This window comes from Melanerpes formicivorus, unplaced genomic scaffold (assembly GCF_026170545.1).
Source record: "Melanerpes formicivorus ecotype bairdi unplaced genomic scaffold, bMelFor1.0.p_v2 SCAF_135, whole genome shotgun sequence".
Lineage (NCBI taxonomy): Eukaryota > Metazoa > Chordata > Aves > Piciformes > Picidae > Melanerpes > Melanerpes formicivorus.
The window spans coordinates 1,034,328-1,059,994 of record NW_027142487.1 but is presented as its reverse complement, the minus strand read 5'-3'; the positions used below and the strand labels follow the sequence as shown (position 1 = coordinate 1,059,994).

At 54.5% G+C, this 25,667-nt stretch overlaps 1 protein-coding gene across 2 annotated transcripts in view; it reads left to right on the top strand.

Annotated features, from left to right (window-relative positions):
• LOC137456702 (lipase maturation factor 1-like) overlaps positions 1-25,667 on the top strand; it is a 177,988-nt gene that overhangs the window by 9,688 nt on the left and 142,633 nt on the right. Inside the window, exons 2-3 of one of the 2 annotated variants that reach the window (XM_068168281.1) lie at positions 1,767-2,076; positions 15,234-15,244. In XM_068168281.1, the coding sequence (XP_068024382.1) occupies positions 1,767-2,076; positions 15,234-15,244 (321 nt within the window). Of the gene's footprint in view, positions 1-1,766; positions 2,077-15,233; positions 15,245-25,667 lie in introns of those variants that run through there. The other variant, XM_068168282.1, reaches the window with a different exon arrangement.

The window sequence follows — 25,667 nt, the reverse complement described above, 5'->3', positions numbered from 1 at the left end:
ACATTTATTTTGCTTCCCTGGGGCTGCAGACTTTGCTTTGCTAGTTGAGCTTCAAAGAAATGATAATCTGGGTTTAAAACTCGGGGGTATGATTTCACATGGGCTCCCCAGCAGCTTTCCCAGTGAGAGACAGCAGCCAGCTGAGCACCAGAGTCCTTCTTTGCAGGATGACAGTATGCAGATAAGGGAGGAAAGAGATTTGATCATTAACTGAGGAGGATTGGGAGGGGCAGGGGGGGAAGAAGCTGACCTTTTGCAAGGGCTCTGCTGTTGCTGCTGCTGAGGTGGCTGGTGTTTGAAGGATGGATGGATGGATGGATGGATGGATGGATAGATGGATGGGTGAGGGAGTGAGCTGCTGGGAGCAAGATGTATGGAGCCTAATCAGGAAATGTTGGCCTTCATCAAGTTGTTTCTGAGAAATGGAGATGGCTGCAGTTATGAGCTGCAAATTGGTGACTGGAGGAGATTCCTAAACCATGAGATAATCCCTAGAAGCTGACCAACTCTCTCTGTAGAACATCAAATTTTAGGTCTAGTGTCTGTAATTAAATTGCTGATGTGCTGTTAAAAAAAGCATCTGGCTGTTCTAAGACTGCCCAGCTCAGGAGCACAGAGGCTGTAAGTGAGGGAGCTGTAGCAGCATGTGAGAAAGTAGCAATTTGGAGGAGAGGAAAAATATTAAGACTCTGTGTTTCCAACCTACCAGGATGTGAGAGGATCCAGAAGGCCAACCCATGGCATGACTGCTGTGTTCTGCATTTGTGATGCACAACCATTAACTGTTGTGCTGCCAAGAGTGAAGGTGTCCCTTGGACACCTTCTGAGTGCTGGCTCTGAGTTTGGGCTGGCTCATTAGCAGTATTTTGAGGGGCACAATCCACTAGTTGCTAACTGCACAGCAGTGTTGTGTGAGCATGGAGATGTGTTGTCCCCTGAAGTCAGAGCATGACCTTGCAGGCACAGTCTGCTCTCAGCCTGCCCTGGCTCATTTGCCCCGGGAGCAGCAGGTACCATAGTAAATCATCCTCACCAACAGACCCCCTGCTGGAGCTGTTGTCCATGCACACTGCAGAATGCTTTGAGAGCCTGAAAGAGGAGGGGGTTTGGAAGTCCAGCTGTGCCTGTGCCTGTGCAGAGCTGGAGGGAGCTGGGTGGGCTCCTGGGGCTCCATCGGCCCAGCTCCCCCAAAGCCCGTGCGCGGACCGAAGGCTGCTCGACATTTCCTTTCCAGATCCTCTTTGTGGAAAGGAAATTCCATCTGAAAGGCTTGACATGAATGCATGGAGTTTGTCTCTGCAGTGCAATTAGGCTCCTTCCCTCATCTGCATGGGGAGATGAATAGTGTTTGTGACTAACGTAGGGTCACGCAGAGTCTAACAGAGCAGGGCTGAGCCTCCTGCTCCTACCCTGGGTCAGGTCGTTCAGTTGCAGGCAGCCTTTCCCAGAAGGGCATTGTTGAGTTTGCCTGGAGCAAGTGGCATGTCCCTTACAGCTGTTGGGGAGAAAATTGTCTCCAAACAGACCCTGTGCCATTTCCTGGTGTGAAGGCAAAGAGAGTATTTATAGCACTGCCCTGCCTTGTGCGTGGTGGCTCGCAGCAGTGAGTGTGCTGTGTTCTGGTGGGGATGAGAACATGTGGCAGAATTCCTTCCCAAGGCATGAATAGAATTCTGTAGCTCTGGGTTAAAATGTGTGCTCCAGCCTGGATGATTGCTAATGCTGTTTTGCTTTTGTTTCCTCCCCCCTTCCCCATTGTCTTCCAGTTGTGGCCTTCCTGGTGGCTTATCACCAAAACAAGCAGCTGATAGGAGAGAAGGGGCTGCTCCCCTGCAAGCTCTACCTGCAGGATGTCAAAAGGTATTTCAAAGGGAAGATAAACCTGGATGCTCTGAGCTATGCACCAACAATCATCTGGTTTCTGGACTGGTCAGACATGGACAGCATCTTGGACTACCTCTCCCTGCTTGGCCTGGCAGCTTCAGCCTTTGTCTTGCTGTCTGGGTGTGCAAACATGGTGCTGATGGCCGGCCTGTGGCTGCTCTACCTCTCGCTGGTCAACGTTGGACAGATCTGGTAGGTTCACCACCTCTCTGCTTTGCTTTTCTCCGTCATCTCCTGCTCTGTGTTGCAGACATTGACTTTCTGTTGCCCTCTGAGGTTGGTAACCTGGTGAGGAGTGATGTAGGAGTGTGAGGTGAGGAAGGCATTTGGCAGAAATGAGCTCTGGACGTGCCCCTGCTCTCTTACCCAGGGTATCTGCTCTGATTTCTGCTGTCCTGAGAGGCAGATGGGCTGTGTGATGTGCTGTGTGATGTGCTGTGGAGAGCTTCCCCTCATGGCTGCTGCAAGGGAGTTGCCCTTATCCCTCAGTTTGAAATGACTTCTCAGCTTTGAGTTCCACCCAGAAGAGAGCTGGGGCACTCAAGATAAGGCCACGAAGCCTATGGTGGGAAAGGAGTAAAGGAGAAGTAGTGACTCTGCATGTTGGTCCTGCTGCAGGGAGCAGCTGTGTTGCAAAAGCAGAGGCTTTAGGTGGTGCTCACACTTGTTAAGGCTCCAAGGAGAAGGGTTAGAAGAGGGTGGCCCCTTGCAGCCCCACACTTCACTGGTTCACCTCTTTGTGTCTGCCTGTGGCAGAGCTGATGTGGTGACTTTGAGGAGGCAAAAGGCTATGCCATGAAGAGGTGCCAAGCTCTGCACTGGGATGTCCTTCCCAAATCTCTCTCTACAGCACCAGTCAGGACTCCTTCCCTGGGGGTGGGCTCAGTGCATGCAGTTGTAAGGGTCTGCATCTGCTTGGGCAGCCCTTTGTCGTGTCCTGGCCCCTTCATTCCCATCCTACTCCAGCTGGTATGTGAGTGGGTGAAGGATAACAGCCTCAGCTGTCTGAAGAGCTCTGTTCTCCCAGCTCCTAACTCAGCCTGAAATTCAGACTGGGAGGGAAAGCCACACAGTTGGGAAAACAACTTGGTGGATGGTTTTCCTTTGCCCATTTCCTACTTTGCCCCCAAATTGCTCTTCTGTTTCTCTGGATGTTTTATGTTACAGAGCAGGGATTCAAGCATCCTCCTGCTCTCACTTCCAGGGCAGAGGAGCTTGTCTCACTCTAACAGCAAAATCTGGATGTGTTCCTTCTTTCTCTTTGTGGGGAGGGAAAAAACCCAATCCCAGCAACCTCCTTCTCAAGCTGAAAAGGTCTTGTGGCTTTAAAACTGGACCTGCAGTGACTCCTGAGGCTGGAGGCTTGATCTGCCCCTGGACTGGAGGGCTAGCTAAGACTCCTCTGTTGGTGTCCACAGGGAGCTCTGCCATGCTCAGCATGCTGGTGCTGTGGCTATGAAAACCCCTAGCTGGGATATGTGCTCCAGGTTTGGTTGGGCAGCTGAGTTCTGTGCTGCTCCTCTGCTCCCAGCTGCTGGTCCTGGCAGACTGAAAGCAAAGGGTTGATGTCCTCCCTGCCAGTGGTGGGGGAGGGACAGATCTGGAGAACTCTTGAGGTTTGGTCAAAGAAATCCACTTATGCCTGATGAGTGAGTGACCATTCTGTCACCTGCCAGGCCTCTGAGGGAGAGGTGAAGCGTGGGGAATGGAGAGGGGAGGCTTTTGCCACTGCTGAGCTGAACCAGTGCCCAGCAGACAGGGTCCAAATGCCTCATCCTGAGTTGGGGTTGGAAGCTCACAGCTGAGTGTTGGGTCTCTCCAGCTCTGAAGACAATGAGCTGGCCAGCAGGAATGCAAGAGGAGCCCAGAGGAATGCAAGAGGAGCCCAGACTTCACCTTTTGTGGGTGCTGTGGCTGAAAGGAATTGACTCTTGGTGTTTGATGTAAGGATGTGTTTTTCTCTTCTTCCTTTGCTACTTCAGATCTGGAGTTTAAGTTACTCTGGCACAGGCAGATGGCTCAGGTTCTCCTGGGATAGGGGTGTGAGAGAAAAGGAGTTCTGTGTCCAGCTGGGGAGCCCTCAGCACAGGAAGGACCTGGAGCTGCTGGAGCAGAGCCAGAAGAGGGACATCAAAATGCTCAGGGGTTGGAGCAGCTCTGCTGCAAGGCCAGGCTGAGGGAGCTGGGGCTGTGCAGCCTGCAGGAGAGAAGGCTCCAGGCAGAGCTCACAGCAGCCTGCCAGGACCTGAAGGGCTACAGGAAGGCTGCAGAGGGACTGCTCCCAAAGGGCTGCAGGGCCAGGAGCAGAGGCAATGGTTTGAAATGAGAGCAGAGCAGATTGGGATTGGAGGTGAGGAACAAGTTGTGCCCCAGGAGGCTGCTGGAGCACTGCAGCAGGTTGCCCAGGGAGGTGGTTGAGGCTCCCTGCCTGGAGCTGTTCAAGGTGAGGCTGGAGAGGGCTCTGAGCAACCTGCTCCAGGGGAGGATGTCCCTGCTGCCTGCAGGGCTTGGCTGGGTGAGCTCTGGAGCTGCCTCCCAGCCCAAAGCCTTCTGTGATTCTGTGGAGTAGGAGGTGCTACCTCAACTTCATCTCTTTGAATTGTGGTGTGGAGTCTGTAGCACAGGAAATTAGGTGGTTCCTGTAGCAGGGTGAGGGAAAAGAATCAAAGCCTCCCAGCAGCACAGCTCAGTCACTTGTGGTTGCATTTTCCTTCAGATCCTCTGCAGTGGGTCACTGGGTGGTCAAAACCACATCATCATTGTGCATGCAGTGTGACCCTCAGTTCCTGGGGAAGGGAGTGCTGGGTGGCTGGGTGCTGGCAGTGCAAATGAGCCTGGAGGGGGCAAAGGTCTCTCATCATCCTTCAGGGTGTTGTGGTGAAACAAGGGATGAGCTCTGGGAGTACCTGAGGTCTGCTGCTGGCTGGGGGTGGGTGCCACCACTGGCCTTAAACCTAAGAATCATGGAATTGTTTGGGTTGGAAAAGACCTTTCAGGTCACAGAGCAGCCCTTAGCCCAGCCCTGCCAGGTCACCACTAAACCATGGCCCTCAGCACCACCTCTCCATGGCTTTGAAATACCTCCAGGGGTGATGGTTCAACCACTTCCCTGTGCAGCCTGTTCCAGGCTTGAGGAGGCTGGCTGGCAAGCTGCCTTTTCACCCTGGTTTGTGAGGGAGGCTGGGTGGTTCTGCTCACTTTGGTTGGCTCTCACACTTGGGCAGGCTGAGAGGTTTTGATGGTTTCTGCTTGGTCTCCAAAGCATCTGTGCAAGACCTCAGGGACTTCATGTGCAGAGGGAAGGAGGACGATGTTGTCAGGCATCAGTTAGGAGAAGCTCAGCCAGGGACCTCTGAAAGGAGGAAGAAACTCCTCCTGTGGCCACCTTTTGGTAGCTGCTGTAAGCTCTTTCTTGGTGGTGCTCAGCAGCTGGCAGGTGTGCACTCCCAGAAGGCAGCACAGCCCCATGGGCTGACACAGCCCCATGGGCTGACACAGCCCCATGGGCTGACACAGCCCCATGGGCTGACAGCCCAGCAGAGTCCTTTGCAGCAGCTGCCTGGGAAGGCAGCTCGAGGAAGGTGGGGAGTGCTGAGCAGGGGGAGGCCTCTCCTCTGTGGGCAGTGAGGAACAATTTATTCCTTTTATTGCCTTTTTTTGCTGTTCTATTTTAATTTTAAATGCTTCTATTTGTTTTGGGTTGGAGTCTCCTGACAGTGAGGGCTGCTGAAGGAGAGAGGCTTTCAACTGCTGTCCAGCTGGCTTGGGCTCAGAGTCAGAGGAAGCTTCAGAAGAGCAAACCATCTCCTTTGAGAGGCAGGAGGTGTTGCCTGCCTGCCCCAGAGCTGCTGACTGCCACCTGTGAGCTGGGGAATGCACTCTGTGCCCTGAGCCTGCTGGGGCAGCCCAGCCAGGGACCAGCCCAGCAAGGCACCAGCCCAAGGGCTTCAGGAAGCTGCTCTCCAAAGAGGCTGATGTGGGCTGCTTGTGGTGGGGTTTGTGGGATAAGGATTGCTTTGGCAACCTGAAATAGTGGGAAGTGGAGCCAGGATGTTGTCCTGGCCCTGATCCTTGGGTTTGCCAGTTTGCTGTTGGTGCAGGTGAGCTGAGGGGAGAGGCACTCTGGTGGCTCTCAGAGCCAGGCTGGATTCCAGAGAGCAGCCTTTTAACCTTGGCACCTGTGAAGTGCTGGGGCCAGAGCTGCCTCTGCCACCTTTGGCAGTGGAATGCAATGGGAATCTCTTGGGATTCTGAGCACTCTGCTCCCAAGAGCATTGGTGGTGGTTTGAGGTCTACTCAGAGTGAGCCTGGCTGGCTCCTGGGGTGGTGCTGCACTGGCTCCAGGAGCTCAGTGAATCTCTCTTGAAAGGTTGTGGTGGGTTTGGGTTTTCCTTTTTCTTTCCTCTGCCATTTGGAGCTTTTCCTTTTGAAGTAGCAGGAGACTGTCAAGCATCCAAAAACCTGCCAGTGCAAGAGGATGTTTAATGCCTGACCCAGGGGCTGGGTGAAGTGCTTGAGCACTTTGTTACTCTTAGCCTTGATTTATTTTCTTTCCTTGCAGCTTCTGCAGGCTGTACCCAGTTTGAGTAGAGCAGTGCAAAAATGGATGTGAGCTGACCCTGAGCATTCCCTGCCCTGGCCTGATCCCCAGCAGTGTGGCCATCGGGTGGAGGGAGGGGATTCTGCCCCCCCTGCACTGCTGGGGCCAGATCTGGAGTCCTCAGGAGGCCACAGCACTGCTGGCAGGGCTGGAAGCCCTCTCCTGTGAGGCCAGGCTGGGAGAGTTGGGCTTCTTCAGCCTGGAGAAGAGAAGGCTCCAGGGAGACCTTCTGGTGGCCTCTCAGTGCTTCAGGTTGGGGACAGGCTTTTGAGCAGGGCTTGTTGTGACAGGACAAGGGCTGAGGGTTTGAAACTGCAAAAGGAAGATTCAGACTGGGGAGAAGGAGGAAAGGTTTTGCACTGGGGGTGGTGGCAGCCTGGCCCAGGTTGCCCAAAGAGATGGGAGATGCCCCATGCCTGGAACCTGCTCTGCTTGCTGATGTCCCTCCTGAAGGCAGGGGATTGGAGCAGACCTTGAAAGGTCTCTGCTGGCCTAAAGCACTCTGTGATTCTGTGCCAAGTGGGCCCAGTCTGAGCATAATAGCAGGAAAAAACAATGGCCCTGTGGGGTTTGTCAGGCACTGGAGCAGGCTGCCCAGGGAGGTGCTTGAGTTGCTATCCCTGGGAGGGTTGGAGGGCTGTGTGCAGGTGGTGCTGGGGGATGTGGCTTAGTGGTGGGCTCGGTAGAGAAGGCTTAGTGGTTGGACTCTGTTGTCCTGAAGGTCTTTTCCAGCCTTATGATTCTATGTGGTTAACCTAAAGATGCTTGACAAGGTTCTGTGGGGGTGCAGCCTGCAAGCCCTGCTGGCTCAGGGGCAGGCACTGAAGTCACTTTTGCACCAGGGCACCCCCAGCACTTCTGAGGTGAGTGAGCAGCTGTGGAGTGCAGTCCCCTGCAGCCCCCAGCACGGTGTCTCCAGGGACTTACTGCATTTTATGGCAACAAGCTCTTCAACTGCTCTGCCACTGATCTGCTCTTTCTGCTCCTGTTCTTTCCCCACTGAACCCAGCCCCCCCCAGCATTTTCCAGTGTCACCTGAAAACCTTTTCCCTTGCTGCTTGTGTTTCATTTTTCACAGCCCTGTTGGGCCACTGCTGCTGCAGTTTGTGAGACACTTGATACAAGAGCCAGAGCTGGGGGGGGGGTTAAATCCTATTGCCTTTTTCCCACCCCCCTCTCCTGAGTGGGATTCTGGTGGAGTTACAAGGGCTCAAGGGAATAGGTTAAACAAGCCAATAAATAAGAGCTTACAGCTTGAGGTGGCTACAGGCTGCTTTTCAGTGCGTTCCTCCCTTGTGGAACGTGGTGGAGCTGCTGCTAACAGGGTTAGGGTAAAATCTGCCTGTCTAGGACACCTTTGGCTTGTTTGCTGCAAGGAGCAGGGAACTGAGTGCTGCAGGTTCTCACTGATGGTGGCCCAGTGTCTTCTGAGCTGTGCTCAGGAGCCCTTTGAAGCCCTGGGCTCAGCTGGCTTCCAAGAGGCTGGGGAGGACAGGACACTCCTGTGTCTTTCTGGTCCCCACAGCCTGGTGCTCGCTCTCCTTTAGCTGACTGAATGTCCTCTGGACAGCTTTGGAGGACTTGAGGCGTACAGCAGGTCATGACAGCCTGTCCCTGAGGCATGGGATTTACTGGCAGTCAAATTGCCATCCTCAGGAGCTCATTTGCAGCAGAGAAAGAAGGAAGGCTTGCCTGTCACAGAGGTTTTGTGCTGTATATGTCTTACCAAACCCCACCTGACCTGTGCAGGACTCCAGTCAGAGTCTGGTGTGCTGGTGGTGAACTGCTGACTGCTCAAGGCTGAACTCCATTCAGTGCTGGGGGACTGATGAGATGCTCAGGGCTGGGTTTCTACTCTCCAGGAGGCCATCAGTAGGCATTAAATGGACCTCTTCCCCACCTCCTTTCCTCTCGTGGTCTCTCAGCTTTGGTTTGGCAGTCTCTGAAGCACCTGGGGCTTTGCCTGGTGCTGTCCTATCCAGTAAAGGTTAGAAATGGATCTCTTCTGAGGCTCTGATTCCAGCTGTGAAACAACTGATGTGTGAATCATGCTTGGATGAGGCCTTGAGCAGCTGAGTCGAAGGTCTCTGAGGTCCCTTCCAACCTGGGCTACTGGGAGGTGTCCCTGCCCCTGGCAGGGGGGTTGGAACTGGATGAGCTTTAAGATCCCTTCCAACCCAAACCCCTCTCTGAATCCATGACCTTGTGTCTCCTGGGTTTCATCAGTGGACTCAGTGCACTTGGGATGCTCTCTGTGACCTCTCTGTAGAAGCAGGAATGGATGGGTTGGACTGCACTTACCACCATGGCCTTGGCAAGGTCTGCCCATCAGCTGCTGTCCTGCCTGCCCTGCCTGTCTGAAACCTGCACAGGCTGGTCTCATCTCCCTGGGATCAGGTGGTAGAGTGAGAGGAAATTGTGCCAGGGGAGGTTTAGGCTGGGGATGAGGAACAATTTCTTTGCTGCAAGAGCAGTCAGGGATTGGAAGAGGGAGGTGATGGAGTCCCCATCCCTGGAGGCGTTCAGGAAACCTGTGGACAAAGCACTGTGGTTGAAAGGCCATGGTGGTGTTGGGCTGGTGGTTGGACTCAATCTTCAAGGTCTTTTCCAGCTGAAAGAGTTCTACATCAACTCTGTAGTCCTTCAGAGTTTGAAGTGCAAGCAAAGCTTAGTGCTGTGCCTGATGGCAGTGTGGAGTTCTGTCTGTTGAGGAAAGAATGTCAGGGTTGAGATGGAATCATAGAATCATTTCAGTTGGAGGAGACCTTGGAGATGGAGTCCAACATTACCTAACTCTACCCGGTCCCCATGGACAGATCTCCCCTTGCTGCAGGTGCTGCAAGCTTTGCAAAGAACCCCCTGGCACAGAACCCTTTGTGTCAACCTTGGCTTTGTTTGTCCAGCTCTCCAAAATATCCCAATGGCAAGAAGGAGAAGAAGAAGAAGAAGGAGAAAACTCAGAACCTCTTACTCCTTTCCCTGGCCCTTGGCAATCGACCTCAGGAATGTCTTTGTTGCTGTGGATAGCAGCCTTGCATCCCTCTTCCTCCCCACCTCCCCTCCCCCTGTGCCCAGAAAGAAAAGATGAGCTCCAGGAAGGCAAAGCCAAGGCTGAAGGATCTCAGGGGGTCATCCTTCCTGTCGAGGAAGCTGCTGTGCTGGCACTTCCTCCCCTGACAGGAGAGAGGGAGCGGATCGGTTTCAAAGCGTGCTGAGGGCGGCTGATGGGACACAGGAACGAAAGCAGAGAGGAGTGCCAGGGCACACTCCTGCCCTGCAGTGCCACTGCCAGCTGATGAGGCTGATGGGAACCACATTTCCATCTGAGAGATTAGCATCTCATGGTGGCTGATGGCAGTTGGTGTTTCTCCCCCACACACCTCCAGCCCCACCGGTGAAGGTTTCCCCTCCCTGCCCTGAGATGGGGTTGGGTCAGCAGAGGTCCTTGAGAGGGGTCAGCCCTCTGCCATTTCCTCACCTGGTATCCAGCATGGCTGGGAGGGAGGAGGGTGATGCCATGGCTGGATGGCCTTCCTCAGTCCCTGAGAGCTGGCAGTGTGTGCCCTGCAGCGGGGGTGCCTCACCTTCAGCCACATGAGGATGGGCAAACCAAGGGTGACAGCTCTGGAGCAGGCTGCCCAGAGAGGCTGTAGAGTCTCCTTCTCTGGAGTGATCCCAAACCCTCCCTGGCCACTGTGCTCCTGGGCAAGCTGCTGTGGCTGCCCTGCTTCAGCAGAGGGGTTGGACTGGAGGGTCTCCAGAGGTCCCTTCCAGCCCCCACTGTGCTGGGATTCTGGGAGCTAATTTAGCTTGGCCTTTTCAAAGGGGCAAAGTAGAACTGCAGGGTTGTTTTGGTTGGAAAAGACCTTTAACATCATGAGGTCCAAGTGCTATCTAACTCTCCTCAGCCTGGTGCTCTACCACGTCCCTCAGCACAGCAAAACACAGAAGCAGCCAACCCCTGACCTGAACCCAGAAGCAGAGAGCAGAGGAGGCAGCCTCTCATGTCACAGCCTGTCCTTCCAGCCCTGTGGCACTTTGCTGCAGCCAGCATTTCACTTGGAAGCTGGCATGGCAGCAGCCTGGTGCTGACTGGCAGCAGCAGATCCAACTCAACCCAGCTCCAGCCTCCACCTCTGGACTCCAATCGCTTCTGCAAGCCCTGGCTGATGAGGAAACGAGAGCAGAGAGATGGGCAGGAGGTGCTGTGGTCAGTGGTGTGGCTGTGCAGCCTCTGCTGGACCACAGGGCTCTGCCAGAGGACCCAGGCAAAGATGTTTGCTGTCTTCAGCTGCTTCTTATCTGGCACATCGAATTGCCAGCTGCATCCAGAGCGTGGACTTGGGTCTGAAAGATTGAGGCAAAGAATGAATAATGCTCTGGGGTTGGGTTGGGTTTCTTCATGATGCTTTTTCATGCTTGTTGCAGCCTGGGAGTTGCCAAACAGCTTCCTGCACCCAGGCTGCTCAGCACACGGCCAGGGGCTTTAACTCAGCTCACTCCTCCAGCAGCTGTGGTTGGAAAGAATGTTAATGCAGGGCCTGGTACCACTGAAAAGCGAGCAGGGGTTAGGGAAGGGGCCAAGCTGTGGTGGGATCTGTGTTTACTAACTTCCCTAAGGATCTTAATCCAGAAATTGAGCCTTGAGAGCAGGACTTGCTACCAGCAGGGCTGGCTCTTGGCTGGGCTTTCGCTGCAGGGCTAAGCCATGTCCCTGGAGAGGTGCTGTGGCTCTGCCTGGGGGAGCAGCAGCACTCTGGCCTGGGGGAGGGAGGCAAGGGACTCTGCAGCCAGGGGCAGAAGTAGACAGTAGATGGAAGCCTGCATTAGGGCAGGTCGTGGCTTTAGGACTGGACTGTAGGGGAAATGCCCCCTGAAACCTGGAGCCCTGCTCTGGGAGTTGCCTTCAGTCAGCAGAATGGGAGCTGCTGGGGAGAGTCCAGAGGAGGCTACAGAGATGCTGAGGGGCCTGGAGCAGCTCTGTGAGGAGCAAAGGCTGAGAGCCCTGGGGCTGAGAGCCTGGGGAAGAGCAGCCCCAGAGGGGAGCTGAGCAATGCTCAGCAGGAGCTAAAGGCTGGGGGGCAAGAGGCTGGGGCCAGACTGCTATTAGGTCTCCCTGGAGCCTTCTCCAGGCTGAACACCCCCAGCTCCCTCTCTTGTTCCTCACCAGATTGTGCTCTAGGCCTTTCTCCATCTCTGCTGTCCATCTCTGGACACTCTTCAGCACCCCAATGTCTTCCTTGAAGTGAGCACCTCAGAAGCTGACATCTGGCTTCTTAACCCAGCCTGGTGCCAGCTTTGCAAGGGGCAGCTGTAGTGGTCCTTCAGTGACACCTGGGAGCTTCTGCTTGCTCAGAGCTGGGCAGAGCCAGGTGATGTGCCTGACCAGGTGATGGCTGCATGGGATGGAGCATGGCTGTGGCTCCAGGAGGCAGCCCAGCCCACTCCCCAGCCCGCTCCCCCTCCACTGCTGGGCTGCAGCTCTGCTCAGGCACCTTTCCCAGCACCATGTGCAGAACCCCAGAGCAAACCTCATCCTTGAGCACTCTTCTAACGTTGTCCCTGCTCCTTCCATGTAAATGTGGATGTGGTAATTACAGAGCACAGAATCCCAGTTTTTAGGGATCTGTGACCACAATAAAGTGAATCCAGAAACCAGAGGGATGGTTTCATTTACTCCCATTCCAGCTTATTTCCTCCCCCCTGCCACCACTGTGCAGTGCTAAAGGCTTGGCAGCAACTGAAACCAGCTGTCAAAAATGCTTCTTGCCCCCACACTTGCCAGTTAATGATGCTCTGAAGTGGATGGTGCCAGAGACTACTGCTGTCACCTCATGGTGATGGACTCCCCACCTCTTGCAGGCGGTGGTTGCCAGCAGGCTGCTCTGTCTGGAGGCAGGCTGCTGAGGAGCTTGGGTCTCCAGGTGCCCAAGCACTTCCCACAGACCTGCCCTGAGAAGATGTGGGGTGGTTGGGGTTTCTTTGGTGTCCTCAAGTGTTTACAGCTTTAATTTGGTTGGGCCATTGTGGTTCACCAAAGAAGCTTTCAGGGCTGTGAGTGAGTTGCTGTTAGGAGTGCCACAGGCAAGGCAGCAGTGGGGTGAGGTTTGCTGCATCTTGGAGCTGGGGAGGTGTCAGCCAGCATCTTGTGTCTAGCTTTCACCTTGCTCTGGAGGTGGCCATGGCCCCTTGCTGGGTAGGAAAGAGGCACTGTCCTTGGTGGGGGGGAAGAAAGTGGTGGAAAGCTGAAAGAGCTGAGTTTGAGTAGCTGAGAAATGGGAGTGGAGACAAAGATCTTCAAGTAGATGTGCTGAGGAGTGTGGTTTAGTGGTGACCTAGCAGTGCTGAGTTAATGTTTGGGCTGGATGATCTTCAAGGTCTCTTCCAACCAAAATGATTCTGTGATTCTCATGGGGAGAAGGCAGCAGAGGGGGTGGAGAAACTGTTGGTTTAGGTGGTGGAAAGGAAGATGTAGGTTAGACCTGTGAAAAAGCCTTCCAAATGTACACATGGAGGAGCCCTGAGAACACCTGGAGAGGGAGGGGGGAGTCTCCATCACTGCTTACAGAATCATCTCACACAGCTCTGTCTTGGGGGTCCCTGCAGAGGGACTGCTTGCAAAGGCCTGGACAAGGGGCAGTGGTTTGAAATGAGAGAGAGCAACCCTCAGTCCTACCAAACTGGATAGCTGTTTTTATCTCTCTCATCTTCCAAGTGCCAAGGCAGCCAGGAGGGAGAAAAGCCTTTTTTGTTTGGCTTTTGGTAAATCCAAATCTCAGACTCACAGAATGTCAGGGGCTGGAAGGGAGCTCCAGAGATCATCCAGCCCAAGCCCCCTGCCTGAGCAGCACCACCCAGGGCAGGGCACCCAGGAACACATCCAGGTGGGTTCTCAAAGTCCCCAGGGAAGGAGACTCCACAACCTCTCTGGGCAGCCTGCTCCAGGGCTCTGTCACCCTCACAGTGAAGAAGTTTCTCCTCATGTTGAAGTGGAACTTCCTGGCTTCCAGCTTGTACCTATTGTTTATTGTCCTATCACTGGGCACCACTGATGCCCACCCTGGCCCCTTGGTCCTCATGCCCACCCTGGCCCCTTCCTCCTCACACCCACCCCTCTCCTATTCATAGACCTTGATCAGATGCTCTCTGATCAAGATGCTTCTCTTTTCCAGACTAAACAGCTCCAGGTCTCTCAGTCCCCTCCACAGAGAGGAGGAAGAGGAGCTTGAGGCTGAAGATCGTTCATGAGGCTCCAAACTACAGCCTGGAGTGTGGGGAAATTGAGTCCCTGCCTGTTTGTCCCTGTAAAAGAACCCCCTCCTAGAGCCCCTCCAGGAAGCTGTGCTGCCTCTCTGTGTTTGGAGGGGGCCATTTGGTTTGGGTCCTTGGCATTTGCATCTCAGGCTTCTTCAGAGAAATAAATTCCCAAGTGCCTGGCTGTCATCACAAGGCGAGAGAGGGAGCCCAGGTTGATGTAATCAGCACCAGACACACGTCAGAAGGCTTCATGTGGTTCAGAAGAATACAGTATTCTATTAATGCCTCATCTGGGGGGAGGGATGGGGGTGTGTGTTTTAAATGAGCCTCAGGGGGTTCTTAACTTCTGCCAAGAAACAAACTTGCAGGAATTACTCTTTCCTTTGACTGCACCACAAGTGGGGCGGAGAGCAGCAGAGTTAGGTCGTCCTTAGTGACAGACATCTTCATAAGGAGCCACTGCTGCTCAGGAGGTGAAGGCTTGGGGGGGATGTGTGTGTGTTAGAGTTGAGCTTGGGGTGGGTGTGTTAGAGTTGTTGTACTCTGTGTGTCAGTAGCCTGCATCAAGGGGACCCACAAGGAAGCTAGAGAGGGGCTTTTGACAAGGGGTTGTAATGACAGGATGAAGGGCAATGGATTTTAGCTGGGAGAGTGGAGAATTAGACTGGAGATGAGGAAGAAATTCTTTAGAGTGAGGCTGGTCACAGGATCAGAGGATGTCAGGGGTTGGAAGGGACCCCTGGAGATCAAGTCCAACTCCCCTGCCAGAGCAGGAGCATAGAATCCAGCACAGGTCACACAGAACACATCCAGACAGGGCTGGGAAGGCTCCAGAGCAGGAGACTCCACAACCTCCCTGGGCAGCCTGCTCCAGGGCTCTGGGACCCTCCCAGTGCAGAAGTTCCTCCTCGTGTTGAGGTGGAACCTCCTGTGCCAGAGTTCCTATCCATTGCCCCTTGTCCTACCCAGGGTGCAGCTGAGCAGAGCCTGTCCCCTCCCTCCTGACCCCCAGCCCTCAGATATTGATAAACATTGATTAAATGCCCTCTCAGTCTTCTCTTCTCTGAACTACACAGCCCCAGGTCCCTCAGCCACTTCTCCTCACAGGGCAGTGAGCATCCCTGTAGCCTCTGTTGGACTCTCTCAAGTGGGGAGACTCTGGCACAGGCTGCCCAGGGAGGCTGTGGCTGTCCCCTCCTTGGAGGTGCTCAAGACCAGGCTGGATGAGGCCTGGAGCAGCCTGGGCTGGTGGGAGGTGTCCCTGCCCATGGCAGGGGGGGTTGGAACTGGATGATCTTTAAGGTCCTTTCCAACCCCTCCTGTGATTCAGTTTCATGATCCAAGGCATTTTCCTGTGCCCCTTGACAGAGTTGCTTGAACCTGGAAACTTGGGCAGTGTGAAACAAGGCTCTCCTGCTAGACAGGTTCCTAGAGTCTGTTGCCACAGGTTGCAGTTAACTCATTTCTTTCTGTACCTCATTTTGTTTTGCAGGTATTCCTTTGGTAAGTGCTAAGATGAGGAAAGCCCTCTGCAGTTAGAGTTTCTTGGTGCCTTTGTGGGTATGTAGCTTTTGCATCGCTCCAGCTTGCTCGAGTCCTCCTTCCCTCTGAAGCTGCCACTCCTTCCCTCCTCTGCCTCTCACTGAATTTCTTTCTGCTCCTCTGCCCTTCAGGAAGGGAGGAGTGGTGGACTGAGGTTTGAGGAGACTGGGGGGAGGGCTGTGGGAGTCCCAAGTGCCTCCTTTGGAAGGAGACATTGAAGATGGATAATGAAATAAGCCTGAGGCAACCAAAGAAGGTGAGGTCTGAAGGGCAGCATCTGGAGGGAGCGTGGTCCTCCCAGATTCCATTTCCTCTCCCACTGGTGTTCTGTCTGAATGCTGAGAAGCTCTTGCTCATAATCATCTCCTTTCCTGCTTGTTCCTCACCTCCAATCCCAATCTGCTCTGCTCTCATTTCAATCCATTGCCTCTGCTCCTGTCCCTGCAGCCCTTTGGGAACAGTCCCTCTGCAGCCTTCTTGGAGCTCTTCAGGCTGCTCTTAGCTATCCCTGGAGCCTTCTCTTCTCCAGGCTGCACAGCCCCAGCTCCCTCAGCCTGGCCTTGCAGCAGAGCTGCTCCAGACCCCTGAGCATTTTCTTGGCCTCCTCTGGCCCTACTCCATCAGCTCCAGGTCCCTCCTGTGCTGAGGGCTCCAGAGCTGGGCTCTGTGTGTGTTTTCTGCTCTCACTCTCACTGATAGCTGTAGCAAAGCTGCTTCTTGCATGTGGTGTTTTATCTGTCCTTGGCCTTTCTTTCTGTCCCAACTGGAGAGCCACCCTATGAGGATTACTGAGGCCCTTTGTACGCAGTAGGGTCTCTCCCTGCCTTGTTCTTGGCTTAAGGGCTACTTCTGAATGAGATGAATGAGATGTAAATCCTGAGTTACTTTGGTTAGAATACAGGAAAACCACAATATTTGTGTTATAATATAGCTGAAACAACAACATTGTCATCCATGGCTGTAAGAGGTGCATTAAATACTGCTGAGCTCTGGAGGCCTTGCTCTTTGGTAGCATCTACTTCAAAGCAAGATCTTACAATTCCTGGAGAGACCTCTATAAATGCTGACTGTTTCCTGCTCTCCTCCAGGAAATGTGCTTTTTTTGATGCATCTTGGGCTGGAGTTTGGTAGCTTCTGTTAAAACTCCAGGCTGTCCCTATGAATTTTAAAGAACTCCAGGGTCTGGAAATAGCAACAAGCTGTTAGGCCAAATGGGATCAAGCAGCATTGCCACAGGTTTTGCTCTTTGCTCTTGCTCCTGTCAGGTAACAGTTATTAAAACCACTCTTCACTTGAGGGAATGAACTGTGAAACAGCCATGCAGGAGCTCTCAGAGTGCAAAGCAGCAGCCACCTTGGGCTATTCATCTTGGAAAGGTGAAGAGGTGCTCGGCAATGCAAATCCTGGGCTGCTGTCAGCCCCAGGCTGAGGGCTGCTCTGAAAAGAGCTGAGCTGTAATAACTTCTCAGCTTTATTTATTGTTATTTGGGTAGAGATCTGGCTTCAGATGTAGTGTGATGTGTTTTGGTGAGCCATGGGGTGGGTTTGTGTTGGGTCCCTCCTGGGGGGTAGGCACAGCTCAGGTGTGTGAAGCTCCTGGCCAGGAGAGAGGAGCAGCTGGCCTAAACATGAGGAAGAACTATGAGCAGCCCCAGAGGGGAGCTGGGCAATGCTCAGCAAGAGCTAAAGGCTGGGGGGCAAGAGGCTGGGGCCAGACTCTGCCCAGTGGTGCCCAGGGACAGGAAAAGGGGCAGGGGGCACAAACTGGACCCCAGGAGGTTCCATCTGAGCAGGAGGAGAAACTTCTTTGGTGTGAGGCTGCTGGAGGCCTGGAGCAGGCTGCCCTTAAGGGCATCTCCTCCCCTAACTCTGTAGGATACCAAAGCTACTTTGGGAGGTTTGTGGTGCTGACAGCTGTGCTGTTTCTGTTGCTTTCTGAGCAAAGGTGCACTCCTAGAGCTGTAGTTCCTGATGATGCTTCTGTCTGAGACACCCTCAAGCCTGATTTAATACAGTGATTTATCATCTCTCTTCTAACAGCCTCTCAAAGAGGTGATGCTCCCTTACAGCCTTTCTTGTCTCCTTTCTTCCCTTCTGTCATCTTACTGTGTTCAGTAGCTGCAGACATTCAGAAGGCAGTTTGGTGACCCTGAGTCTGCCCTGAGCTGTTAGTCAAAGGAGTGGGAAGGTAAAGAGAGCTGCAGCAAGGCTGCAAAGATCCCATGAGTTGCAATGAGCAGCCACATCCTCTGCAGAGGGAAAATCCAGGTGTGGGAAAGTGGTCATAGGATGGTTTGGCCTGGAGTCTGGTTCCAAATGCCCCTGCCATGGGCAGCTCCTTACTAGACCAGGTTGCTCAGGGCTCCATACAGCCTGATTGTGAATACTAGAATAGAATAAAACCTTTATTATTAGAATAAACCAAACCAGGTTGGAAGAGACCTTCAAGATCATCGTGTCCAACCCATCAACCAATCCAACCCACCCAAACAGCTAACCCATGGCACCAAGCACCCCATCAAGTCTCCTTCTGAACACCTTCAATGACGGCGACTCCACCACCTCCCCGGGCAGCCCATTCCATAGCGCAATCACTCTTTCTGTATAGAACTTCTTCCTAACATCCAACCTGAACCTCCCCTGGCGCAGCTTGAGACTGTGTCCTCTTGTTCTGGTACTGGGTGCCTGGGAGAAGAGACCATCATCAGCCTGTCTACAACCTCCCTTCAGGTAGTTGTAGAGAGTGATAAGGTCACCCCTAAGTCTCCTCTTCTCCAGGCTAAGCAGCCCCAGCTCCCTCAGCCTCTCCTCACAGGGCTGTGTTCCAAGCCCCTCACCAACTTTGTTGCTCTTCTCTGGACTCGTTCCAGCAAGTCAACCTCCTTCCTAAACTGAGGGGCCCAGAACTGGACACAGTACTCGAGGTGTGGCCTAACCAGTGCAGTGTACAGGGGCAGAATGACCTCCCTGCTCCTGCTGGCCACACTGTTCTTGATGCAGGCCAGGATGCCATTTGCCCTCTTGGCTGCCTGGGCACACTGCAGGCTCATGTTAAGCCTACCATCAACCAGCACCCCCAGATCCCTCTCTGCCTGGCTGCTCTCTAGCCACTCTGAGCCCAGCCTGTAGCACTGCCTGGGGTTGTTGTGGCCAATGTGCAGCACCTGGCACTTGGATGTGTTCAATCTCCTGCCCTTGGCCTCTGCCCATCTGTCCAGCCTGTCGAGGTCTCTCTGCAGAGCCTCTCTACCCTCCAGCAGATCAACTCTTGCCCCCAGCTTGGTGTCGTCAGCAAATTTACTGATGATGGACTCAATGCCCTCATCCAGATCATCAATAAAGATGTTAAAGAGCACAGGGCCCAGCACTGATCCCTGGGGCACACCACTAGTGACTGGTTGCCAGCTGGATGTGGCACCATTCACCACCACTCTCTGGGCTCGGCCCTCCAGCCAGTTCCTAACCCATCGCAGTGTGCTCCCGTCCAAGCCATGGGCTGACAGCTTGGCCAGCAGTTTGCTATGGGGGACGGTGTCAAAGGCCTTACTGGGAGCCTCCACAGCTTTTCTGGACAATCTGTTCCAGTGCTGCCTCATCCTCCTTGGGAAGAATTTCTTCCTGATGGCTCTTGTGAACTGAGCTGCTTCCAGTCTGAAGCCATTGCTCCTCGTCCTGTGCTGGTGCTCCATGCCTTTGTCAGAAGTCCCTCTGCAGCTCTCCTGAAGCCCCCTTCAAGCACTGGAGGGCTGATGGAAGTGTCTGGGGGAGATCCTGCCTCCACATCCCCTTCATGGCTGTCAGATCCCTCTTGGGGTTGGATTCCCAGCAAGGAAGAGGGAGAAGGGAGAGGGCTGTTTGTTTACCTTGTGCCTAGCCCTGGGATTATTAAACAGAAAGGATTGAGGAGCAGCTGATCTTATTTTGACACTTGCTGCACAAAAGTGTCCTGTTTGGAGCCAAAGCAAATGTTTCCTCAGGGATGGTTCCAGGGAGCCTTGCTTCAGCACTCTTTGCAAGCCAACTGTATGGCTGGAATTGGAAGCATATTTTAACACAGCTCCCTCCCCCCCTTTTTATTACATTAAGCTTCCTTAATTTTGGTGAGGAGTGAAGTCAGTCACTGGAGGTTGAGTTCAGCTCCATGTTTCTTCCTTTATCTCTCAACATGGAACAAGTAAATTATTTAGCTCATACCAATGCCTCTCCCCTCCCCCCCCCCCCCCCCCCCAATTTCCTGCTGCATCTCTCAGCTCAGAATTTCAGATGAAGTCTGTTTTGATTAGGAGGAGAATAAGAAGTTGAGAGCTGAGTGTATGTAATCCTCCATTACTTGTTAAAGCCTCACTCTTGACTTCAATGCAAATTGTTCCAAGGAGGATTTTCTTTTAAAAGGTCTTCAGGGATCTTGAATTTTAGATGTGCACTGACATCAAATTAAATGCTCAGAGAGCACAGCTGGGGTTCTGGCTCTTGCTGTGCGAGATGGAGATGCTTCTCCTCTTGTGAGCAATCCTTTCCAAGGAAGGAGCAAAGTTTTCCTTTGGTTGGTCTCTACGACCACCTGAAAGAAGGCTGTGGGGAGGTGAGGGTTGATCTCTCTCCTCCCTAGTAACAGGACAGGAAAAAAAATGGCTTCAAGTTGCACCAGAGGGAGTTGAGGTTGGATATTAGAACAAATTGCTTCACTGCAAGGGTTCTGGAACAGGCTGCTCAGGGAGGTGGTTGAATCCCCAGCCCTGGAGGGGTTTAAAAGGTGCAGAGATGTGGTGCTGGGGAAGGTGGCTTTGCATCCTACTTGGTGAAGTTAGAGCAGGGTTGGACTTGATCTTAAAGGCCTTTCCCAAGCAAAAGCATTCTGTGGCTCTGTATTGGTGACCAGCACTGTGGGCATGGAAGAAAACGAGAGTGAGTTGAAATGATTGAGGTCAGACTTGCCCAGTGCTGGTCCGAGGCTCAGTTTAACTGACACTAACTGATTAACTGGTGGCCCTGAGCGACCTGATCTAGTGGGGATGGAATCATAGCATGGCCTGGGTTGGGAGGCAGCCTCAGAGGTCATCCAGTCCAGCTGCCCTGCAGTGAGCAGAGCTTGGGTTGGGCTGGGTGACCTTCGAGGCTCCCTCCCAAGCCGCTGCGTTCCGCGGCTGTGTGAGGTGAGGCTGGCTGTGCCGAGTGGTGCCTGGAGCCGAGCCCTCTGTCCTGCAGCCCCATCTGCAGCGGCTGTGTGGTGGGTGGGAGGTTGCCCAAGCAGGAGAGAATCCCTTGGTGGAGCACAGGAGCACCGTGCCCGCTCTGGGTGGCACTTGTCGTGCCGGCGGCACAGGCGGCGTGTGGGAGAGACGGGGGCAGCAGGAGCTGGGGGACAGGTTGCTCTGTGCTCTTCCTGCAGAACTTCCTCCTGCTCACAGCAGGAGGCCAGGGAGCCCCTGGGCAGGGCTGTGGGGCTGAACACCCGGCTGGCCACAGGCTGCTGTTGCTTCCCCCTTGCCCCCTGCCCGGTGAGGTGGAAGGGACAGGGCTGCTCTCCCGTTCCCGGCTGCTCCCGCTGCCGCTGCTGCTGCTGCTGCAAGAGTGGGAAACTTTTCTCTCTGTCTTATTAAATCTATTTTTCAAGCTGTCACTTAAGCAGGTCTAGTGACAGAGTCGGATGTTTATGTGGCCCTGGACACTTGAACCCTGGTGTTTTCAATCACAACAGCACCTTCTGCCAGCCGTTGTGAATTAAATACTCCTCCTGACCTCTTCCCCTCGCCGCTCTTAAATTCATGCTTTAAAAACAGCTTAATGAGGGGTTTACTGGCCCAATTGGAAGTTTTTATTAAAACCTATTAGTGTGCTGGAGTGGCCTGCCTGAAGGAAACGATTAGCCCAGAAAGCCACTCCGCTCGAGCTGGCCCCTGGCCACGCCAGGTTTGCTCTAAACTGCTTCCAGACCCGCTGGTTAACCCTAACGCTGCAGCCTGCATGGTATTCATATCCTCTGCGTGGATTTATAGCTTGTCTGATTCTCTCCCCAGCCTCTCTCCATGTTCACCAGGGTGTTTCCTTTTAATTGCATTAGGCCTGCCTTAGAGGGCACCGAGCCTCCCTCCGGGCCTCGCTCCTCCCAGCACCTCGGTTAAGGGGGAGCCTTCTCCCAGAGCCTGCTGCTAGGTGGTGAAGGAGGTGCCCTGCAGACCTGGAATGGTAGAATCACAGAATGGCCTGGGTTGGAAGGCACCTCCAAAGTCATCCAGTCCAACCCCCTGCAGGCAGCAGGGACGTCCTCCACTGGATCAGGTTGCTCGGAGCCTCATTGAGCCTTACCTTGAATGGCTCCAGGGATGGGACCTCAGCCACCTCCCTGGGCAACCTGTTCCAGTGTTCCAGCACCTTCTCAGTGAAGAACTTGTTCCTAACATCCCATCTAAATCTGCTCTGCTCTAGTTTGAAGACATTCTCCCTCGTCCTGTCCCTGCAGGCCTTTGCAAACAGTCTCTCCCCATCCTTCCTTTAGCCCCCTTCAGGTACTAGCAGGCTGCTGTCAGGTCTCCTTGGAGCCTCCTCTTCTTCAGGCTGCACCTCCCCAGCTCCCTCAGCCTGGCCTTGGAGCAGATGAGGTGGACAAAGCCATCAGAAATGTCTACAAATATCTGAGGGCTGGGTGTCAGGAGGGAAGGGACAGGGACAGCCTCTGCTCACTTGTGCCCTGGGACAGGACAAGGAGCAGTGGATGGAAACTACAGCACAGGAGGTTCCACCTCATAGAATCAGAGCTGGAAGGGACCCCAAGGATCATCTAGTCCCAAGCCCCCTGCCAGGGGCAGGGACACCTCACACTAGAGCAGGCTGGCCAGAGCCTCAACATGAGTGACAAAGCCTTAGGTTCTGGGGGACACTGAGCATCATAAAGCATAAACAAAGCACAGACAAAAAGCAACTGGTCCCTCTCCACCCCATGTGGTTCCTGAGTGTCACCCCTTGCCTTTATTTTCCCTGGCACATGGGTGCACCAACCTTGGAAGAAGGATGTTTAAGGAAAAATCTGCTATTAAAGTTATTACTGCAAAGTAGTGCCTTTGAGTGCAGCAATTATGCAAATGATCTTAAGGGATAAGATGCTTCTTAACAAGGACTGCTGGAAAGGGTGCTGCTGCAAGGAGTGCAGAGCTCCTTCGAGCCAGATCTTTCCATGGGAGTTGTTTCTGCTGACCAGCAGCTCAAGGGAGCTTCTCCTCCTCCTCTGCTCTGCCCTGCTGGGGCCTGGGTCCAGTTCACAGAATCACCAAGGTTGGAAGAGACCTCAAAGGTCATCGAGTCCAAGCTGTCACCACAGACCTCATGACCAGACCATGGCACCAAGTGCCACATCCAATCCCTCCTTGAACCCCTCCAGGGTTCTGGGCTTCCCAGCTCAAGAGAGAGAGAGAACTGCTTGGAAAGAGTCCAGTGGAGGCTGCAGAGCTGCTGAGGGGCCTGGAGCAGCTCTGTGAGGAGCAGAGGCTGAGAGCCTGCAGCAGAGCAGCCCCAGAGGGGAGCTGAGCAATGCTCAGCAAGAGCTAAAGGCTGGGGGGCAAGAGGCTGGGGCCAGGCTCTGCTCAGGGGTGCCCAGGGACAGCACAAGGGGCAGGGGGCACAAACTGGAGCCCAGGAGGTTCCATCTGAGCAGGAGGAGAAACTTCTTTGGTGTGAGGCTGCTGGAGCCTGGACCAGGCTGCCCAGAGAGGTTGTGGACTCTCCTGGTCTGGAGAGCTTCCACCCCCCAGGTGGGCATTGTGAATCGTGGGCAAGCTGCTGGGGGTGCTTGGGTGGGGCTGGGTGATGCCCAGAGGTCCCTTGCAAGCCCTGGGGGGCTGGGGCTGTGTGTGCCTGGCTGCCCACCCCTGCTGCCCGCGGCTGGGCTGGGGCTGTCTCTCGGTGCAGGAATGTGGGTGGGTGGGAGGGGAGTGCTGGCCTTGCAGGAGCTGGGAGAGCCTTTCCCCAAGCTGATTGTTTCTCCCTAGCTGCTGTGACTGACTTTTGTCCCAGCCTTCAGCAAAGGGCAACAAACAAAACATGCTTTTTGCAGGCAGAGGCTTTCCTCTGGAGTCAGGGAGCGGGGCTGGGGGGCTGGCAGCAGTGGAGCTCCCCAGGAGTGAAGCTCAGGCCTTAGTGTGTTCCCAGGGTGAAGCTGAACAGAAGAGAAGTTGGATCCTTGGCTCCCATGGCTTGGAAAAAGGTTGATCACCATTGCAAAGCAGGTCTCTGTTGTTGGTGTGGCTGAGAGAATGCTCACAGCATGGCAGGGCTTGGAAAGGACCTCTGGGGACTGGATCCAAGCCCCCTGCCCAGGCAGAGTCACACAGAGGAGGTCACACGGGCATGTCCAGGTGGGCTCTGAGTGTCTGCAGAGATGTGGACTCCCCAGCCTCTCTGGGCACCCTGCTGGAGGCTTCTGCCATGTTGAGACAGAATTCCTGGGTTCCAGATTGTGTCCACTGCCCCTTGCCCCAGCTCCAGGCACCCCTGGAAGCAGCCTGGCCCCATCCTCTTGCTCCCCACCCTTGAGGTCTTGCTGAGCACTGAGAAGATCCCCTGGGCACTGTGCTCCTGGGCAAGCTGCTGAGGGTGCCCTGCTGGAGCAGGGCTTGGGCTGGGTGATGCCCAGAGGTCCCTTCCAACCTTCACCATGCTGGGATGCACGGTGTGGTGGCCCTGCAGGAGGGGGAGGCTGTCCTCAGCAGTGATGTGTCTGATCTGCCTGAGCCCTGCAGCGTGGGGGGAGAGCTGCAGGAGCTGAAGTCCTGGCAGCAAAACCCCAAAGGAGCCATTTCTCCTGCCAAAGGTGAAAAATACTGCTCCAGGCTCATGCCAGGCAAGGGAGATGCTGCCCAGCCCCAAACCCCCTGGGGGCTGAGCTTTAACACTGCCTAAGAACCCAGGGGCTGTGTCCAGTGTAGGACAGGGCAAGCCCAGCCCCAGGCCTGCTTCTTAGGTGGAGTTTAAGGAGGTCAGTTGGAGTGTGGTGAGGGGAGAAAGAAGCTTCTCCTCCTGCTCAGATGGAACCTCCTGGGCTCCAGTTTGTGCCCCTTGTGCTGTCCCTGGGCAGCACTGAGCAGAGCCTGGCCCCAGCCCCTTGCTCCCCCCAGCTCCTTTATCTGTTGCTGAGCATTGCTCAGCTCCCCTCTGGGGCTGCTCTGCTGCAGGCTCTCAGCCCCAGGGCTCTCAGCCTCTGCTCCTTGTAAGAACTTCCTCCTCAGCTTCCTTGTGGCCCCGTCAGGTGCTGCAGGCTGCTCTCACAGCTTTGTTCTCAGCTTTGCTTGAAGGAGGCTGCAGCCTGGCCAAGTACTTCTGGTTGCATCCAGCACCATCCTGCCCCTCAGCTGCTGCAGGCTTTCATTCAGTTATTTATTCTGTGCCTTTCCTCCTGGGCTGCTCTTCCCTCTCCGAGCTGGGTGAAACCGCAGCGCTAAGCCATCCTCTTCCCAGTCCTGTCTGGAAGTGAGCAGGAGCCAAGGTACATATTTTCTGTTAGTCAAAAGAGATAAGTGGCCCAGATTTCAAAGGAAATTCCCCCTCCCCCCCTGCAATTCCCAGCTCTGCAGTCCCTGCTGTACCCTGGCTCTCCTGCCTTGCTTCGGAACAGTTGGAGCCTTTATTGCAGCTCCTTTGTGTTTGGGGGGGGTGTGGTGGCTCCATGCATGCCAGTGCCCTGTCCCAGTCACAGACACAGGATGGCTTGGGCTGGAAAGGGCCCTAAAGCTCACCCAGTTCCAACCCCCCTGCCATGGGCAGGGACACCTCCCACCAGCACAGCTTGAGCAAGGCCTCATCCAGCCTGCTGCTGCACACCTCCAGGGAGAGGACATCCACAGCCTCCCTGGGCAGCCTGTGCCAGCCTCTCCCTACCCTCACTGGGAAGAATTTCTTCCTGATCTCCACTCAGTCTGCCCTCCTCAAGCTTCCATCCATTCCCTCTTGTCCTGCCCCAAAAAGCAAAGGGCACCACAGTCAGGGTAAGAGAAGGAGCGAGGGTGAGGAGCTGGAGCAGGGTAGATTTAGGTTGGGCATTAGGAGTGAGCTCTCCACAATGAGGGCAGTGAAACACTGCAGCAGGATGCCCAGAGGGGGTGCAGGCTCCATCACTAGGGACAGGCAGTGTCAAACTGGCTGGGCCCTGAGCTCTGCTTGCAGAGGCCCCTGCTCCCTGCAGGGCAGTTGAACAAGGTGACCTTCAAGGGTCCCTCCCAACTCAGTGCATTCTGTGCTGATCCATCCAGGACCCCCCTGGAGTGGCAGGAGAGCTGCAGGTAGTGAGGCTGGGGAGGCTGCTGGCCAGGAGGGGAAGAGGAAGGGGTCTGATGCTGTGTTTGATCACCTCAGGAAGAGGAACAGTGGCTCCTCTGCCTTCTCAGCAGAAGGCAGT